The sequence below is a fragment of the Sinocyclocheilus grahami genome, unplaced genomic scaffold, assembly GCF_001515645.1.
Source record: "Sinocyclocheilus grahami isolate Dianchi unplaced genomic scaffold, SAMN03320097.WGS_v1.1 scaffold161.1, whole genome shotgun sequence".
NCBI lineage: Eukaryota > Metazoa > Chordata > Actinopteri > Cypriniformes > Cyprinidae > Sinocyclocheilus > Sinocyclocheilus grahami.
In genome coordinates, this window is record NW_015505340.1 from 1,146,633 (window position 1) to 1,167,723 (window position 21,091).

The 21,091-nt window shown below is 37.4% G+C and overlaps 2 protein-coding genes across 2 annotated transcripts; both read left to right on the plus strand.

Annotated features, from left to right (window-relative positions):
• Positions 1-1,129: 1,129 nt before the first annotated feature.
• LOC107592927 (stathmin domain-containing protein 1-like) lies at positions 1,130-3,704 on the plus strand. The gene is made up of 5 exons (XM_016282511.1): positions 1,130-1,376; positions 1,753-1,903; positions 2,083-2,216; positions 3,142-3,273; positions 3,449-3,704. The coding sequence occupies exons 1-5, from the start codon at positions 1,308-1,310 to the stop codon at positions 3,701-3,703; spliced, it is 741 nt and encodes a 246-aa protein (XP_016137997.1). The 5' UTR covers positions 1,130-1,307; the 3' UTR covers position 3,704.
• Positions 3,705-8,565: 4,861 nt separating this feature from the next.
• On the plus strand, positions 8,566-19,800 carry LOC107592929 (RNA-binding protein 24). The gene is made up of 4 exons (XM_016282516.1): positions 8,566-9,002; positions 10,085-10,208; positions 10,673-10,727; positions 17,562-19,800. Exons 1-4 carry the CDS (start codon positions 8,835-8,837, stop codon positions 17,902-17,904), a joined length of 690 nt encoding a protein of 229 aa, XP_016138002.1. The 5' UTR covers positions 8,566-8,834; the 3' UTR covers positions 17,905-19,800.
• The last annotated feature ends 1,291 nt before the right edge of the window (positions 19,801-21,091 follow it).

Consider the following 21,091-nt stretch of genomic DNA (forward strand, 5'->3'; position numbering starts at 1 on the left):
TTTTGCATATAATGTATTATGTATTTATATGTATTTGCACAATTTTCTTTGACAATAATATTTATATATATGAATAAATGGGGATTTGTTTGTTTTTTTAATCAAATCTAGATTTGATTTGCTACAATTTTATTACATCTTTGGATGAGTGTTGGCAAAAAATCCACGTAGTCTGATTAGCCAGACCTATAATTGTGCCACTTGGTGGGCTGGGTATCTTTTACGGTTGTAGTTGAGGAAAGGTGTCTAGGTGACATATAATATGTTATTGAGATCTTTCAAGCCATGGCCAATTGTTTTATGACAGGTATGTCATTAAATGTAGCCAACACATCATCAGTAAATTTCCAGTAAATCTAGCCAACACATGATCATTTGGAAGAAAGACATCAATAAGAGAAGACAAAAAAGAACATTAAAATAAACTTGATTTGTTGATACAGTTTAAAGAACAGTTACCCACACGCAGGATATGGCTCTACACATGTGATTTTGAAAAGGGTTCTGTGGGATAACTTTATGGTAACCTTATAGTGACTTGTTTATTGTTCAAGACCACGTGAAGGCCTAGCAATGGGAAAAATGATCTGTGTAATAGTGGAAAACCTGAGCATGAATGAGTGATAAATCAGTCAGAGTCCGAGATTTAATGAGGCAAATAAAAATGAAATAAAAACACTGCCTGCATGTGAGCTGCATGTCCATTGGGGTTATTATGGCCCATTATGTTGCACAATTACATCTAACTGGCTCCCAGGCCGCCTAAGGGATCCACAGAAAACTGACCACAGGGAAACTGATTAGGCTTAATATGTAAACAGATATTCTTTTTTTTCCATCTCTGTGTTGGAAACATTTAACCACACAGAAACCTTACACTTTGCTACTTTTATATAGACAGATTTAATAATATTAATAATAATTACAATTAAATTAAAAGTTAGCTTGGTTGCCAATAGTAAGAAAACAGTGTTTGGTGTCAGTTTTTTTAATTCTAATGAAATAAACTAGTGACTAATTAACTGAAATCTGTTGATGCCACTTTTATTCGAATAATAAATTACCAGTAGAACCCCGTGTTTTATTATTGACTAGCGTAGAGCCAAGGCAACATAACAGGTTACGTGACCTCTGGAAAGGGGTCAGATTTATTGTAGCAACGAATCGTAGCAACACAGAGAGTCCATGACGACGATGGTTGCGAGATCTTAGATCATGTGTTGGAATGCGACAGTGTTTGAGAACTTTACACAGATCAAGTAGTTCCGGAGCCGCATTGAAAGCTTGCGCTGTCCTGAGCAATAAACATGGGCTGTGGGAGCTCCAAAATCACGGTGGTTGAACCCGTAAAACCGAGCAGTCTGAACGGAAATGAGGTCAGCTGTAGTCTTTTTGTTATTCGATTTATAATGATGTAAAATATGAATTAAAAAACTGAATATTAGCGAGTTGGTAGTGGTTATAATATGTTGAAACATATGAGGAAACTGATGAAGATATCTGTTGTTCCCTCAACTGTGATATTTAATAGTCTATATTAGGTGAATTAGATGAATAATTAAACAAAATGAAATGCTTAAGCTGGTTTTAGCTGATTTCAACTGGTTTCCCATTCCCAAATCCTTCAAAAACCAGCCAGCAGACCAGGTAAACTAGGTCAAGACACAATACAAGACAAGCAAACAATTTAGGCAGTCAAGTGTTCTGTTATATGCAGACTTCTATCTGACTTACTTTGCTTTTATTTTGTAGACCGAAACTCTGGACTTTGTTGTGGCTCAGGGAGGCTCTCGAGGTGACTCTGCAGTGTCCAAAATGACCACAGATAGCGGGGTCAGTCTGGAAGCAGCAGAGCCATCGGTTCTGCCTGGATCTGTACCTAGAGTCCTGCCACCGCTACAAGGTTAGATAGAAATTCTTAGAACAGCTTGATGTTGTTTCACTTTAAATGAACCAAAAACTGCTGACCAACTTTGAGTTCTTTCAGAGGAAAGCTGAAATTGAATAAAAAATATAAAATAGAATGTAGGAAATGAACTAAGTCTAATAGTTATTTTGACCTACACGTTGTGTGAAATCTAGGCCAGAGTCCTGGACTGGCCCAGCAAACTGAAGAGAGGCCTGAGTCCGGTGAGATCCTGGAGCAACTGCTTGTTCAAGGAATCATTCCTGCTCAGCCAAGACACGGAGGAAGTGGGGAAGCCTACAACATCATGGTGAGGGCTGAAAAGTGTAAATCTTGAAATATAAAAAGTGTTAAATAATGCTGCTATAATTTCTCAAATATTACATTTTCCCACATTAAACAACACTCTAAGAAAAGTCTGTAAAAGCAGGGCAGAGTGTTAATATGAAGGAATATTTCTTATTGATTGTTCACAGGTGTTTAACCTGTATTTTGAATTACGCATTGCGTTGTGTTGAGTTTTAGGGTTACAGGAAATACCCGAAACCTTTTTCTTCAGATGTTTTTCTTACAGTGAAGAATATTTTGCATGCCTATAATCCTTACTGGAATAGTCTTTATTATTGCAAGACTCTCTAAAATACTTGAACCTGATTGGTCAGTTGTGACTTTCTGCAGTCAAATCTTTTTGTGTAATGAGCTCTAAACTGTGTATTTGACCATTGTTACTGGCAACCAACTCTTATACTAGTTCCATGTCTTGTGTTTTTTCACAAAATGAAATAATTTTAACCTAAATCAATAGACCTTTGAGAGAAAGACGTACAGTGTTTATTGGATTAAACTAATGTTTAACAACATACAAGAACAACTGTTTTTCTGAAAAAATAAATACATTTCAGTAGACAAAAACGTCATAAGAGTTTAGAAAGTTGTGAGTTGTGAAAAATACATGATCTATTACATGTGCCATTGTAAATACTGTAAGTCTATCCCTCACAGCCTCGTTTTCATCCATGTTATGCCATCTAGCCTCATTAAGAACTACATATGACATATTTATTTACTTATTTGGTACACTGCCATGTAATATGTGTGATCATATATTTTAGCTGATAATTTTTCCAAAATAAACCGCTTGATTACAAGACAAGACAAGAAAAAATCTGTAATTGAACTTTCATATTGTGTGTGTATGCACAATACTTTCAACAAACATTTATAATGTCTGTTAGATGGATGAATTTGGGAAGCCAAGGAGAAGACCACCCGCTCGGCTAGAGTCACTGAAAATTAGCAAAGAACAAGAAGTCACCAGAAAGGAAGACATTGAGATGAAGATGAGACAAGTGGAGGAGAGGAGAAAGGTAAAGCAGAACCAAATGACATTTATCATTCATTCACTTTTAATGCATTTAAAATCTCTTAACTAATATTCAGCACACTGTATTTGATCTAATTGTTTGTTGAGCTGCAATTAGATTGTATTAGCATAAGTATGTGGCACAACGTTATGATATATGGCTAAAACATCTGTTTTAGGAGAAAGAGGAGGACCTGAAACACAGGTTGAGGATTAAATCAGCGCGGCCGCGTGTCGCTGCCCCAGTGACCGCGGAGCGGGAACTCGACCTCACGGAACTGCTCCATTCTGAACAGCTTCCTGTCCCAACCAGAACCAAACAGCTACAGATGCCAATCAATGGAGAGTCTGAGGACCAAAGGCTTACTGATTCCCCAGAACTGGAAAATGACTCCACCTTCCAACAGACTGAAGACAAAGATGAGGGATTTTAAACCTGCTGCTTATGTGTGTTTCAGAATGACACATGCAGGATAACCTGCCTCCATACATACAGAAGCAGCTTGATCTAGTGATGTTTCCTAATGTACATTCTTAGAGTTGCACATGCACTTTACATGTTATTCACGTTATTAATCTTGTTTATTTTAATACAGGGTATGGCTCAGATCAAATTCTGAGCTTGGGTTTTACATTATTATATAGAAAAAGAAATGGAAATATGTGCCTAATAAGTGTAAACAGGTTGATGCATTATGTAGGTAGCAGAACAATGATTAGAAGGGTTAACAATTCAGCATGATCTATATGTATGAGTTAGTTGCCAATGAGATATTTCTTTCAGTGCTCATATGCTCTGAATCTTAAGAACATTATTCTTGTACGATATACACCATTCAAAAGTTTGGGGCAAGTAAGATTTTTAAATGTTTTTGTATAAAAGTCTGTTGTACTCACCAAGGCTGCATTTATTTGATCAAAAATACAGTAAAAATAGAAATATATCTAATATGCAGATTTTTTTGCTCAAGTAACATCTTCTATTATTATTATCCACGTTGAAAACAGTTATGCTGCTTAATCTTCATGTGGAAGTCATGATACATTTCCCCCAGGATTCTTAGATGAATAGAAATTTCAAAAGAACAGCATTTACTTGAAATAGAAATCTTTTGTAACATTAATTTATAAATGTCTGTACTGTGACTTTTGATCAATTTAATGCATCCTTGCTGAATGAAAGTATAAATTTTTTACTAACCCCAAACTTTTTATGTACAGTTTATCATATAAACTACTTTTATATGCAATCAGTTATTAGAATAATCTGTGAGATATTTTGTCCAAAAATCAGTATATTCTTTTAAACACTCAGTTGCAATTATGTACCTTCCAATGAAGGTAAAATGGCTGTCCACAAGGTGGCGCTACTTAGTTTATGTAGTAGGCTGAAATGGGAAATTGTTTTCTGTCTTGGAAACAGTGGAAATCTGAGATGGCTCTCTGCTGTTTTCTTTGCATGTTATCTCTTTGTAAGTATGATGGTGTAACTGTCTTAAGTAACTAGGCCTCTTGCAATTTGCTAATTATATAAAACTAGATCACTTTAAAAACATGTCGTGTGTGTGTGTGTGTGTGTGTGCTGTTACAGCTGCCAGTGATTTGTCTGCCTGCACTGACATTCCGACAGGTCCCACCTGTTACATTTGAAAATGCACCCTCTATCAAAGCAGTAATGCCTCACTATTCAAACTGGCTCTTGTCAGACAGGCTTTTATGATTCCATATGAAAATTAGCATCACAGACTCAAACACTAAAACATATGTGCCGCGCAACTAGATTTCACCTGACTTTATCCAAATAAACGAAGCATACGGTTATAGAATTTTCAACCCTAACCTTTTACGACTTGTATGTGTGTGTGGCTTTCAAAGCCGTTCAGCTGTCCGCTAGAACAATGACCTCTGAAGGCCTTAAATGTGTGTTTGTGTGAGTGAGTGACTGTGTTTGACAGGTGGATTGTGTTGAGGGCTCTCCAAAATCTCTCGGTAGTCTCTTGTTCTTTTTGTTTGCCCTACAAAATCAGCATTAGGTCTATTATAAACTATTCCGTCAGTGTAACCCCAACTTGAAAAGGAGAAGAACTAACAAGACAGGTTATATCCATTAACTTTATGGAATATTCTGGATTCAAGATTAAGGGTTCAAGTTAAGCTAAATCAACAGTACTATTCGGTGTAAAAAAGAAATTTTAATGGCATTTAAAATGGAATTGAATCAATAGAATTGTATGTGTGTTAACCAGGGTTATTATAGTAAACTAAAGCTATTAAAAACATGTTCATTACTTAAAATAATTTATCTGAAATAAAATAAAATATAAAAAAACTTAAACTTATTTTATTTCAGCTAGTTTCCAAGGCAACATTTCTCATTTTCATTTAGTTTAACTTGATGTACTAAAATAACTAAACTAAAACTGAAATATTAATACTATTAAAAACATGTTCATTACTTAAAATAATTTATCTGAAATAAAATAAAATATAAAAAAAACTTAAACTTATTTTATTTCAGCTTGTTTCCAAGGCAACATTTCTCATTTTCATTTAGTTTAACTTGATGTACTAAAATAACTAAACTAAAACTGAAATATTAATAAAACTTATATAACCTATATACCTATAAACCTACTAATAAAAATGACAAAATTACTGAAACTTTGAAAGCAGAAAATAAAAACAAAATCTAATTCAAAATATCAACAAAAAAACTATAAAAAAAACACTGGTGTAAACATGATTTTACTGTGGAAAAACACGTAAAAATTTTCTATGTAAAGTTATATCCAATTTTACAACTTCGCTGCCATGACAACATAACACCTAAAACACTTAAACAACTGTAAAAATGACAATACCAATTTTACCAAGTTCAAAGTTTTAACATAAAAATGAATGTCAGTTATAAAAGTATGAGCTTCAAATTTCTGCTTTTAAATCCTTAAAATTGGCTCCTTTGACTTCTATTGTAAATACCTTGCAGAACCTTTGGTTTTTGCTTTTTTTAAGAAAAAAAGGGACGAGTCAAAATTGTTTCGGTGGAAATCAACATTATTTCACAAATGCTGTCAATTTAGCTTTGTCTATTGAACCCAGAATATTCCTTCCGATGGAAAGTTTATGAAATTGATTGCCAATCAAGTTATGCAGTGGGTGCCCATAAAACTGTACAGGAAAAACGATTAAGTCAATGTCTTGTAGGTAAATGTAGACAAGCTCCTGAAAGAAGATAGGCCTCCTTTTGTAGCTGTGCTGAAACACAAAGCCATCTCCCTTGCAGCGCCTCCACTCGCAGCTTAATGAGCGTGTGGCCCGGCATGAATAAATGAGTTGACTCATGGATGCTCTCGATCGAGTTCCTACCTGACATTTTTTTATATAAAGCCTCAGTTATCCATCCACGGGCGTCAGGATCTCCACATGGCTTGGCGGGTCACACCACACAGGCTAGTTCTCGGGTTGCAAGCTTCCACAAAAACTCCATCACCCAAGTGCTTTGGACGTTGTATGGTCTAAATGAAAAGGCTGTTTAATAATTTACCTGGTGACATATCACGTTCCTCCCAATTATATGGAGACCTAGAAAATAGTCTGTTCTTTTTGTCCTAAAAGAGATCGGGATGGTCTGACATCAGCAGCTGTAATTGTCGGTGATTGTTGTAAAGATGCGCCTTTCACATGTCAAAGAAACGTTAGAATGCTATACTATACGTTTAATTCATTATTAACTGATTTTAATTTGATGTTGCAATAAATAGCAGTATGAAGTAGAGACATTTGCATATTTCTACAAATTCATGTTACAAAAATGCTAAAAATGTATTAAAGACGGTGAAATAATTCTAATCAAATGGTGACCACTGAACAAAATAAATAGAAATATATATATATTATATTTATTAAAATGTTGATAAAAAATGTTCAAATTTCAAAAAAAGTGTAAAAAGAAATGAAAGGTGTTGACTACACAAAATGAGTGCTTTTATGCTGCAGATACTCATTGAGGGATGCAGATAACATGTCCAGACACTCACTCTGTTTTTAGTTTCAATGAGAGAGAGCATTTGAAACGTGTCCATTCTCCAGCACAGCTGTGTATGCTCCTCTGTTTTTGAGTCCTCACCTGAAGAACTCTTTTATCTCTTACCCACCACCTGCCAAGTTGTCCCAATGGACAAGATCAGCCTAATAAGATATGATTGGTTTGTTTCTGTGCTTATCTACAGCTAGCTATGTCTATTATTAGTGACCAAGTGCAGAAGGTGTGTGGAAACATTTTTGTTAGCAGCATTTTGCTTGAATTTTTCTAAATTCGTGAAATCTCGATAGATTCCATGGGCCATACTGAGTTTTTGATTCAGCCATATTTTCTATTTGCCATTTTGCCATAAAAAGATATGTTAAAATGCTATATTTATATCAAGCTCACCCTTGATTAGTGTCATCAACACTATGTCCTGAAGGGGCCAAAAGAGGATAAAATACATTTTAAATCCTAAATAAATTATATATATTTATTTATATATATTTTTTAAGAATAAATAAAAACAATTGACAAAAATGCTACAAATTACTTTTTTTTTTTTTAAATGTATAAAGTCATTCTTTTGTTCTTTTCTTATGCATTGGGTCATATGGAGTTAACCCAATTTGTGTCAGCCATATTGCTTGTCTGCCTTTTTGAATTTAGCAATTAAGTTTATTTGTAACAGATCTGCGCTGTCATGTTTTGTTTTTGCCTGAAGCCATATTTGTGGCTTCAGGCAAAAGGGAAGCCACAAATATGGGGGGGGGGGGGGGACAGTTTAAACCAGCATAATCTGGTTTAACCCAGCACAGTTTGCTGGTCTTCCAGCCGGGTCTGTAGGCTGGTTTTATAGGGATCTCAGGCAGTATTCGGCTGACCTTCTAGAGTTTTAGAACATTTTTTCAGCTGGTCTGGCTGGGAGACCAGCTTGCTGACCAGCTTGGCAAGGCTGGGAGACCAGTTAAAACCATAAAATCACATGTTTGGTTTAATCTGTTTTTTATGAGCAAGCTTACTGTTAGAAAAGTGTGGCGTTTGGAGTATTGTTTTCCTATCATACACAAATTGACATGCATTTACTAAAACAACAACTGTGTGAAATGTCTACAGTTCTTGAACAAAGGCACACAGATGCCCGTTGTGCGCCGTCCAGCTGTTGTTCAGCGCGTGTAGTGGGCGTGGGGTCAAGCGTGCTCGTACCTCCCTCAGAGTGATCTGGGTGTGGTTTAACCGGGTGCTTTTAGGAATGGGTCACACGCACTTTTTAGAAGTCACGTCAGTTTGGAAGAGGAGTTTGACCCACCTGATGATCCTTGGCTCAATCCGCTCCACATTAGGCTATTTACCACATTAATCTACCTCTGACATTAAACCCATCTGCGAGCGTGCGTTTTATATTTCTCAGCAATCGCTTTTTGTAACTTCTAGTGAATATTTTAACGGAATATTAACGGGGTGGTACGGTCATTATCAGTCCTAAATTGCACTATCGACATTTTTTTATTTTTTTTTTGCACTTGAGCATTTTTGTGAGGATGCATACCACCCAAAAGGACACCACTTATACCAAGATATTTGTCGGTGGTCTTCCGTATCATACGACGGATTCCAGTCTAAGGAAATATTTTGAAGTGTTTGGCGAAATAGAAGAAGCGGTGGTGATTACCGACAGACAGACTGGAAAGTCCAGGGGTTATGGATTTGTAAGTATTCCCACTATGACGTTAGAGGCTGTCAAACGTAAACTTTGAAGCAAACATTTTGCGCCACGGCTGTGTGACAGCGTGACACAACACACTTAAATTGCAACTCACCAGATCTAATGCAGGCGACTTTTATAATCAAACGCACTTTGTTTCTGCGTAACGCGCGTGCTTGACGACTCATATCTTTAGTAAGTGGCCGCTAAACCTTTCAAACTTTTACAATTGTTTTACACTATCTGCTTGCATTTCTTTTACTGGTTGATATTGAAACCTGTGCTGTAAAAGGGACAGTTCACCCCAGTTAACTCCCATTAACCCACCCTCATGTTGTCCTGGCGAACACAAACGAAATCTTAGGCTGAATATCTCAGTCCCTATTCACTTTCATTTTATGTAAGAAAAGACATAAGGAAAGTGAACTCTGACTGAGACCGTCATCTCCTTTTGTATTCTAAGACATTTATGCGGGTAATAATTTTTGAGTAAACGGCCCCTTTAAATCTAAAATACACGGAGTGTACATTTAAGCCACATGTTAATCAGAATATTCCTGATCGAATAAAGTGCACAGCTGAAGTCTTAAACAGGGCCTTGTTGGCTCAGCTGTCGAGTTTGACTAGAAGCACCCCGATAAGAGTTCCTCAGCGACTGAGTAAACAAGCCAACTTGTAAAGTTTTGACAGTCCACACAGCAGCAGTTAAGGGACCCTAAGTGGATTTCATAATAAACCTGTTGCCTGCTTCACGAGAATATCCAACATTAGACATAGAAAACCTTGAGTGACCTAAATGTCTTTAATGATTTTGTTGACCAGACATCTTAGAAATAAGTAAACACCAAGTAAAGCACACCATCTTGTGTTTAAAGCCTCATTTGGGGCAGAGGTCATGAGGGTGTTTAAAGCAATTATGTGAAGTCTGCAATGGCTTTCTCTGGCTATTTAGTACCGAATAGGGTCATTGATGCTTGGATATATATATATATATTTATGTTGCCAGAATTAGAATATCCCTTTAGTTTTTAGAGCATTTGTTGCTTCTGTATCTCTCATGCACCACACTTCTCTATTTTAAACTAGGTGACTATGGCAGACCGCTCTGCTGCAGACAGAGCTTGTAAGGACCCCAACCCCATCATCGATGGCAGGAAAGCCAACGTTAACCTGGCTTATCTCGGAGCCAAGCCACGGGTGATGCAGCCAGGTGAGGCTTCTATGTGTTGCTATGAAGAGCAAAGAAGATAATGTTCATGAGTGGAAGCCATTGGTTAACAACTGCATCGCTCTTTTATATATTGACACAATGACTAAGGATGACCAACAAGGTTTGGGTGACAAAGCGCAGATAGATTTATTTTCCTGCAAAAGCATTGGCATTTTTCAGTTGTGTAGTTTCTTTCTTTGTACATGCACTGATGTTTACCTAAGGTTTTCAGGGCTTAATTAATGGTAAACAGTAACTGTAAAGGAGATTAGAGATGTAATGATGTGATTGACTGTAAGCTATTGTACTTCATGTGTACAGTCCCACTGACTTGGCAAACTTGTTCAAAACAGCAGTTCCACCAATCTTTATCTTTAGCAGATTTAGTTGGGATTATAACATTTGTCGTTTTGTAAAAATGATAAGAGCAATGTTAACATGCTATTTAATGCTTTTGTGTGCAGGCTTTACTTTCGGTGTCCCTCAGGTTCACCCTGCTTTCATCCAAAGACCATATGGGTGAGTAACAGTAACACCTAGAACTGTGAAAAAATTGATTATGTAGGTGTTCAGTGGTAGTTTTAAACATCAAACCAGTTTAAGGACCAGATTATGAACTCACAGAGTTCATAATCACATGAACAAAAGGTTTTTTATACATTGATAATAGGGAAGACATGATGTTCAAATGCTTATTCATAATTACTGAATCTTATTTAATACTTTGATTGATGTTGAGAGTGTTTACGTGTGTGTGTGTGTGTGTGTGTGTGTGTGTGTGTGTGAGAGAGAGAGAGAGAGAGAGAGGGAAAGAAGATCTTTTACACTGGACACTATAGCCTGACTCAATGTTGTCTATCTTTCTCTGGTCCGACAGGCTCGATTTGGGTTAAGATAGCTGGTGGTTTGAGGAATAGCTCTGAGAGCTTTGTGCAGATCTGTAGCTACAGTACCTGTAGACTCAAACACACACAAACAAGCTCGAAAATGGTGATTACAGATGCATGTATGTTGGTTTTATTTTGGTTTGGACTTTCACTTTTAATAGTACATAGAGCTGTGTGTGCCTTTTTACAGTTATGAAGTGGTGTTGATAGCTTAACTGTGTGCTTTTTTTAATTTAATGGAAAAAAGGCTAGTTTGGGGTGCTGAATTTCCGTGTTGTGGAGGAGTGATAACTTTGCCACTGAGCAAAGTGTGATTTTACTTTGCTTCCTTTTATTTTCTTCACTTTTTATTTTTTTTTATTGCTGGAGCTTGTGTTTTTGATCATTATTTTATTTTATTTCTTTCACTTTTTTGTGTTTTCTGGTGTCTTGTTATTGGAGTGAGTGCCGTTTTGTTTTGTGTGCCATTGTTGATCCCTCTTCACGCCAACCCAACAGTCCGACTACAAACTTGCACGTTGCGGTTTTATTTTGCTCACTGATTGGGCATCCTGTCACACTCACAACACAGAGACACGTACCGTTCTCTCACCTCTCCATCGTGTCTGTTCATTTCTCCTCCTTTTTCAGCTCTCGCTCTCTCACTGTTTCTCCACTGTCAAGCCCTATAAGGCATCCTGCATTGGATCCAGAGTCTCTAGAGTCCTGCTGCCAAGTGATGATGTCCTTATAAATTCCCTGTTGACCATTTCTGTATGAAAACGAAACCAACCAGGGGTAGTTTACCCAAACAAAAATATACCAATTTACTCAGCCACTTATTGTTCCTGTATATTTTTTTTCTTCAGTAAAATGCAAAAAGAGATTGGAAAGCAGCATGAGATGTCTGAGATGTTCTTTTCCATACAACTAAAGTGGATCATTTTTATATTGCCAAGCTCCAAAAAGGACAAAAAAGCACTATAAAAGCATCTTAATGATTGCGCTATATTCCAAGTCTTTTGAAGCCATATGATGGCTTTATGTGATGAAAAGACATTTAAGTAGTTATTTGCTAAAAGTGAACTGCAAAACTAGCGTATTTAAGCATTGACACCTTATACAATGGGATCTTTTGTGTCTTTTCTGTGTATAACTTAAATTCTGTTCCACACACAGAATTATTGAATAGGTTCAGAAGATTTGAAGTATAGATTACGAGTCTGTTTTGTGATATTTTTATAGTGCTTCTTTTGCCATTTTGGTGCTTGGCATTAAAAATCACCATGTACAGTGGGTACGGAAAGTATTCAGACCCCCTTAAATTTTTCACTCTTTGTTATATTGCAGCCATTTGCTAAAATCATTTAAGTTAATTTTTACTGTATATGGAAATGAACATCTCGGATCTCACTTCTTATTTTATGTTTCCGGAAAAAAGAAAATACAGGCATGGAATGACATGAGGGTGAGTAAATGATAATAGAATTGTCTATTTATGAGTTTATTACTTTTGTAACTGTGCCTATTACCGGCTCATGCAAGTTTGCCGTTCAAAAGTTTGAGGTTGGTCTTTTTTTCTTTTCTTTAAAAAAAAAAAATTGTTTTCGATAGAGGCCTCTCAAGCTCACCAAGGCTGCTTTATTTTATATTATAATTTCATATTACTGTATTTATTATTTTAAACTTGCTGTTTTCTGTTTAATATATTTTAAAATGTGATTTATTCCTGTCTTGGCAAATCTGAATTTTCAGCATCCACAACTCCATTTTTTAGTGTCACATGATCCTTCAGAAATCATTCTAATAGCTGATTAGCTGCTCAAGAAAAAAAATCTTATTATTATCAATGTTGAAAATAGTTGTGCTGCTTAATATTTAAAAAAAAAAAATTTTTTTCAGGATTCTTTGAATAGAAAGTAAAAAAAAATTTTTTTTAAATGAAATCTTTTGCAAAATTATATACGTATTTACAGTCACTTTTTTAAATTTTATTTAATGCATTCTTGCTGAATGGTAAAAGTTAATTTCTTAACTTTTGAACAGTAGTGTAGTGTGTAAAGACAAAGAAACAACAGTTTACAGAGCAGCTTGACAATCTTCTGTAAGATCAGAAGGCATATTAAAAATCTGGCAGGCGTGCAGTGTCATTATGTAATCCGTGGAGGATTCCACAGTGTGTGCGTATGCGTGTGGGTGAACGTGTGTCTTTTTGTGACATGCATGCATGTGTTTGCAGTGTTGTGAGCCCTCTGCTGTGACAAACAAATGTCTGGATGCCACAGCCCCCTGAATGAGCCTTCGTCACATGGCCCCGTGCGGCGTTAAAGAAAACAAGCTTCACCATTGTTTTGCACAAAGGCTGCAGTGCTGACACTGCAGTCGCATGAAGCTTTCTCTCGCTCTTTAACACTGTCTTTCTCTTTCTCCCTCTCTCTCTCTGGCTCCGGTCACTGTCACACACTCTCTCGGCTTGGGGGGCTGGGCAGCTCCTGACATTTAGCTTCAAGATAAACTCAACAAGGCCCAACATGCGCCACATTGCTGCTGAGATGGCACCTCTTGCCTAGCACTAGTGCACTGTGTTAAGGCATTTTTTGACGGTGTTGTCAGGAAGCTGCGTGTCAAAAGAACAGTGGCATCATACTTTGACCTCAAAGCGGTTGGAAAAGGTTGTTCAGGGGCCAAACGCAACCAAACGGTGTTTGTAGTCAAATTGGGACTGTGTAATATATAGGCCAGGTTTGAAATTTGCAAAGTCATGCCAGTTCTGCAACTTTCTTTGTAGAGTTTCTCAAGAGTTCAGTGTTAAATATGACATTATCACACACAGTGTGTAAAAACAACCTAACCAGATCATGGCAACAAGGAGCATCTTGCCAATTACCTGTCTGCACAACAAATTTACCTTCAGGTATTAATAAAGAAACCTTGAACCTTGAATTTGTCCAAAGTGTGTAGAATATGTAAGTCTAGGTCTTGTTGCCCAGCTGAGTTGCACAGCTGAGATCTTCACAGATGACAACAGGTGACTTTTAGATCTTTGGAACTCCAAAATTGACCTTTATGTAGACACAAACCTCAAAGTTCCTGGGCTGCAGTGGTCTAGATGGAGAAATTGATATATTTATGGTTGCTCTTGAGCAGCACAGAACCAACAATTAATTTAATCTCTATTTGAAAGAACCTGATAACCAGTTGTCAATGGGAGTACGTTCTTTGTATAAATCACTGATTATTTTGGCTCATAGTCATGTGACTTGAGACATGAAAAAAAAAAAGACCGATCAGATGTGTAGTATTTTCTTAAGGGCTCGCTAGACAAATAGATAAAGATCTAGAAGGTGAAATCTTCTTCCGTTTAGAAAATGGCGTTCTAGTGTGGAATGACCGAGGAAGCAGAAAATAGCGTCCAGCCCTCCCTGTCACTCACACTGAAAGAGCTACACTGACTTTGTCTTGAGTCAGCTGCACTTTATTTAACACAAAAGTGTTTGCTTAAGGTTTCTGTCATTTCTCTGAAACTTGGTACTGCTTTTAGACGGAGTGTTCGGTATGAAACCCAATGTACTAAAAACCAATAGACCAACCTAATATTAGTCCATGTTGTAACAGACACGCACTGAGCAAGAGTATTACATTTTACCTATATATGTATTTTTTTTTTAATGTTTGGATTTTCTTTCTTAAAGATGTGCTTAGCTACATCCATTAAGAGCTAGAAGGTTTATTCCATTTATTTATTTGCTACTAACTTAAGCTATTCTTTATACAGTCCAGAGTCAAAAACACCTTAGTGACCAGCCACAGTTCTTTAGCAACCGCATAGCAGTGCCATAGCAACTACCCAGAATTACTTTTGCATGGACAAGCTCTGCTTATATTCTGTTGTCGTATTTTGGTGCAATTTCAATTTATTGATTTTTGATTTGATTGGTAACATTCTCATGCATCTAATTATTCTAATTACTAATTTTGTTACTTAATTAATTTAATTGAAACTGTGCCCCCAGAAAAGTAAAAAATGCCCGTAAAATCCGGTGGGCAAATATTGTCCCTTAATTGGTAATAATTAAATTGTTGGTGGTTAATTAATTTTAATAATAATTAGTTCATTTCTGGCACTGATACATATTTAAGTCACAGAATAAATGTGTTTGTTTAATATTTTAAGTGTGCACCTTGTTTTAAATTAGCGAAGTATTTTATTTATTAAATGAGTGAATAGTCACTTATGTGTGGTGATGTTTTTGTGTCGTGGTGCCTGTGCAGGTTGAATGTAAACTTCTCCATGTTTGAAGCCTACAGTATGTAGAGTGTGTTTTCACTGTGTTTGACTCTTTTGTGTATGACTCTAATGGTAGTCTATATTAACAAAATCCCTGCTGTCACCTCAGACTGGCAAGGCATCTATGAAAGATTTCATAGGAGCATCTTTACCCTTTGACCTGAGTGAGAAAAAGGAATTAAGGTTTCAGTCCTCTCATTTATGGCATTATGTGAGTGGTTGTGTTGTTTTAAGCTGATGTTGGTAATACGTACTGTTGCCTTTTTTTTTTTTTTTTCTTGACGCCTGTGTAATGCTTATTTTCTTTCATTTCATTTCGAGGTTTTGGATTTTGTTTTTGGGGTGGTCAGGGGTTGAGGTTTGATTGATATAGTTGTGTGCTACAAATAGGGTTGCCATGATAGAACTTTTTCAAACCAACTCCGAAATATTGGAAGTAATTAGCTCATATTCCAGTCATAAACATCATCTTAATAAATAGTTTTTCCCCCAACATCCACTGTTCCCTGTTTCTTTAAAGTCAAAATTTCACATAGTATCACAAATAGTTTTTCATAAGAATCTCTTCATAATTCTCACAGATGTCACTGTCTTTTACAATATAGATGTATTGCCTTATTAAATCATATTTAGTGAGTCACAGGCATTTCAATGCATTCTATCATCCCTGAACTAATTTAATAAGTTCTCACCTGTCTGTGTAGTGCAGACAGTAAATGTGAAAAGCGCTCTGAAAGTGCAATGGGGTACATAATGAAAGGCAGAATGGGCTCATTGTTCCTGATTGCTTATTTAATCAAAACGCCCCTCTGTGTGCGCTGTCCAGCCTGAGGCTTATTGTCTAAGTGCGGAGGGGGAAACAGCCAGCAACATCCCTTTTTGAAAACTGTCCAGCTGTCAAAGTAGCCCTGACATATTCACAATGCTCCCCTCATCTCCTCTTCGCTTCTCCTGGGTCCTACCTTCCCCCATTTCATAGGACGGACACAGGGGTGTTGAACGCATGTGACTTTTAACACCGATGATTCAGAATCTGTTAACTTAGCATTTTAAGTATTAAAAGGTGTTTAATATTTTTTCGAATGTTAAATAATTTTCTCCTGTCCCAGGTTAGCGTACAGACAATTTTTAGACAATTGTAGGTTGATTCGCCCAGGAAGTGTAAACACCGAGGCGTTATCAAAACATTGCTCTCTTTTGGCACTTTTCCACTGCACGGTACGGTTCACTTTTGGGGGGGGGTTTCCACTGGGTACAGTACCTAGTACTTTTCTTAGTACCACCTCGGTTGAGGTTCCAAGCGAACCGTACCGTTACCAAAACGTGACGTGTAAACTCTGCTGATCATGGATTGGCCCGGAGAGAATAGTCACTACCTGCGTCACTGAACTTGCGACACAAACACAACAGAACCGCTAGATTTAAATCAGCACAGCCAGCGAAGGATCAAACACAACCGTTTTGAACGAGCGCACCTTATTTTAACAACCAAAAAGGGGTTGTTTCGTGGTCTGTTGAGGAAGTACAGACGTTCCTCTCATTGATGGCAGAGGAGCGGCTCCAGCGAGAGCTTGATGGGGTGACGCGGAATGAAAAAGTTTTTCAGGAGTCTGATTTTGCAGTATAGGCAGCGCAACTATAACTACATGTGAATAATCCCGCCCATTCTAAAGCCATACTAAACTAAAATGGAAACGCAAACTGAGCCGTGCCGTGCCGCGCCGAGTCGTTTTTTAAATACCTTTCATCCTTAAAATTGCTCTGTTTCATGGCTTTGGGTATGGAGAAAACGTTTGTTTGACCAATGACACACAGGGGAATATTGGAAAAACCTGTTTGAAAACAGTAATTATTTGGTAACGCTAATGGCATAGAAATTACACTTGTATAGAGAGATATCTATCAACCTTATATTTCTAATCACTAGCAGGCATTTCCGTGGTGTTATTGAATTGTGGAAATGGGGTGCTTGGCCGCGGTGTGGTTGTGGTTCTGTATTGAATGTGTCCATAATGCAATGCTAACATGCTGTTGGAGAGATATCTATTTTGGCAACCTTATATTTCTAATCACTAGCAGGCATTTCCGTGGTGTTATTGAATTGTGGAAATGGGGTGCTTGGCCGCGGTGTGGTTGTGGTTCTGTATTGAATGTGTCCATAATGCAATGCTAACATGCTGTTGTATTTGTCTCTCACAGGATCCCCACTCACTACGTGTACCCGCAGGCCTTTATGCAGCCCAGTGTGGTCATCCCTCACATCCAGCCAGCGGCGGCCTCCGCCACCGCGTCTTCACCTTACATCGACTATACAGGTGCAGCCTACGCACAGTACGCCAGTGCCGCAACCGCTGCAGCCGCTGCAGCCTACGAGCAATACCCGTACGCTGCCTCTCCAGCCGCAACCGGCTATGTAGCTACCGCCGGCTATGGCTACACCATGCAGCAGCCACTGGCCACCGCCGCGCCAGGGTCTGCAGCCGCAGCTGCGGCCTTCGGTCAGTACCAGCCCCAGCAGCTACAAGCCGAACGGATGCAATAGCAACCAAAGAGGCGGATGGGAGATGCACAGGGAGTAGACACCCAGCGACTGCTTCTAGATGATGAAGAGGATGCTGATGAAAATAGTTGCTGGTTGTGGGTTGATTGCAAGAGGAGGAAGACTAGGATCATATGGGAGGGGGATAGTAATTGGTAGAGAGATTATTAGTGAGATGGGAACCCCATTTCTTTCCAACTTGCTGTGATTAAAGAAAAAAAAACAACAACAAAACAAAACCCCCCCAAAAAAGATCGCAGAAATGGACGGAATCTAGCTTTTTACTATTATCATTATCATTATTATTATGTTATCTTTATTTCGATAATTAATATTAGAGTAGGATATTTATTATGAAAGGAGGTATGCAGCAACTAATCACTGTGGTATAGGTGCGTTGTAGACGAAACCTTTAGTCCCGATGCTGTCATTTAATGTAGGCGACCTTTTTTTCCGAAAGACACTTGGAAAAGTCCCACATTGTTTTGATTCTAGGGCCCCTGATCTTTATATTTATTCTCAATTTTTGAGGGCTCTTTTTGTTCTGTCTTCTTCTCAAGTGCATTTGTTTTGATCATCAGGGAAATGGAGCATTTTTCAGCGAATTAGAAATGACAAACTCTGCCAATCAGGGATAGTAGACCTAACTGTGGCGAAATGGAGAAAGATCCAGTGTTAGCATGTTTTATGTATTGTGAACTACCTTTTTATCTATCTGATGCTGAATGTCCCCCTTTTCTCTGACTCCTGTATTGATCTCCTGACCTATGCAAAGCAAACAGGCCGCCAGGGGACAAAACAAAGTGCAGGAACAGGAGAGATTTTCTTTTGCTCCCCCACAATGGGCATCAAACAATTTGAAGACAAAAAAAACTGAAACGTATTGTATTATATGCTTACAAAACACTCACGGACTAACAGGTACACCGTTATACACACATTTAAGTGTTAATGTCTGTCTGTGGGCGAGAGAGGACACACACACACACAAAGATTACTATGTGGGGAAAAAAAGCATGGGGCATTGCTCAGTACTAGTACTAGAATCCAGGAGCAATTGCTGTGTTGGAAGGAACAGGCACTGATACACACACACACACACACAGACAGATTGCTCTGGAAAGATCACTGGTGCTCGTTTGTTGAGCTGTCACAGTTTCATCACTTTCATCCTGCTCTGGGTCTGTCAGCTCTTCTTATCCTCCTAGATAGGGTCCGGAAGCTTGAGGACAGACCTGTGCATCCTCCCAATATCGGCAACAGATCTTTATCTGGAACACGACGAGGAGCCACAATAAGGGAGAGGGGTTCCCACAAGCTTTTCACCCTATACCAACGAGCCGCTATCTGCCTGGTCTTTATATGTTCACTAAGAATTATGTCTGAGCACCAGCACAAGTAATAAGGTCTATGTATTTCAATGAGCAACTCTTTACAGAACAGCACTATAGGGAAAGGATCCGAATCCATGCTGACTAGGGTTCTTTGTGTGCCTTACATTTGTAATGCTATTTAAAGAGATCTGCTATTTAAGATATTTATTTTGAGTTGACTTATGTTGCGCTCTAAGATCACAGGCTTGGAAGCGGTACTGTATGGATATAATGTATTCATCTCATGGCATATTATTCTAAGTTATTGAGTAGGCTTAGTTGTAGTATTATTAACATACTCAACCAAAAATGTTGGTGTAGGACTTATTTAAGATACAATTCTGTATGTGCACTGTACAAATCTTTTTATTTTTATTTTTTTATACATTTGGAACATGACATTAAATATCGGCTTAATGCCTATCATATGACATTTATTTTATTGGAGGCCTGCTGTTTCGAGCATGTTATCTCCATTTGTCATATCCAGAACTGTTTAAAAGACTTTAAAAAAAGGACAAAAGACCTGGCGAAACCTAAGGGACATGCTGCTTCATACACTAGAATGTTTTGTCAATGTCGAGGATGGATGCTGTGCTTCTATTGCTTAAAATATGCATCAGATGGGCTATTTTACACTGTTGAGAATTTTTATACTTGAACTCTTTCTTATAAGGGAAAATATTAAAAAAGAAGAAGAATAACACCACACAACAAAACAAGGACATTTTTCATTGTCACTGGATTTGGGCATGTAAAGTGTTATTGACTATTTAAATGGTATTTGGTATTTAAGCCTTCTTTTAAATTTTCAACACTATTTACTCAATGTAAATAAAAGGTTCTATATTTAAACCTCAAATGTTTTGTTCATTGCACAGGCCTGATTTTTGGCCTTGCATTTCATTGGATGCCTGGATGGTGTGCTCATGGATTGAGTGTTATATTGTGTAACCTATTCATTGTATTTCAAAAGCACACATTCTGGGTCATTGCTTCATCATTGAGTCATCCTGGTTCAAACTTATTATATGGTGAATTGCAAAATATTTCAGTGGCTTAAAGTGCTCATGTTTTGTTTCTTATGATCTTTGTTTAGACAGACGGTAGCTTTACCACAGCAGTGATGAAGAACAAGCTGTTGTGTGTTTCTCGTGGATGAAGGTGTCGTGAAAAAGCAGATATTCTCAGCAAGCCAACAGTATAAACACACAGGCCATCACTTATGTTTGCCACACACAGAGATGCTTATTTATGACCTTGTTTATGCTGGTTTGTGAGGTGACCAATTGAATTGACCTCAACCGTGTCTGTCCAGACATTGCTTAATAATAGAGCTGGTAGAGGAATATTCTGGGTTCAATACAAGTTAAGTTCAATCAACAGTTTTTGTGACAGTTAATATTGATAAGCACAAAAACTCACTCACTCCTCACTTAAAAAAAATTTTTGTGGTGAGGCACTTACAATGGAAAAAAATGTTATTTGTATTTTTTTGTTGCATGACAACAAAGTGGCTTCCTGCATGCCGAATACTGACTTTAATTTGTCACACAAAAGTATATAACATTATGTTAATAATATGTTTATTTTACAAATATGTATTTTGAAAATGCTTCAACATTTATTATTTTTTAAAAAGCTCAAAAATTATGCTAAGCATTTATTTTTCCAGGAATTTTATGACACTTAAATAAAAGTAATTAAACTATTCGTCTATAGACTTTCTTAAATTAATTTGGTGTCATTCAGTGACATATTTTCATTTTTTTCTGAATAGGTGTTTACCATTCTTTTAGTATATATTGCCTTTCATG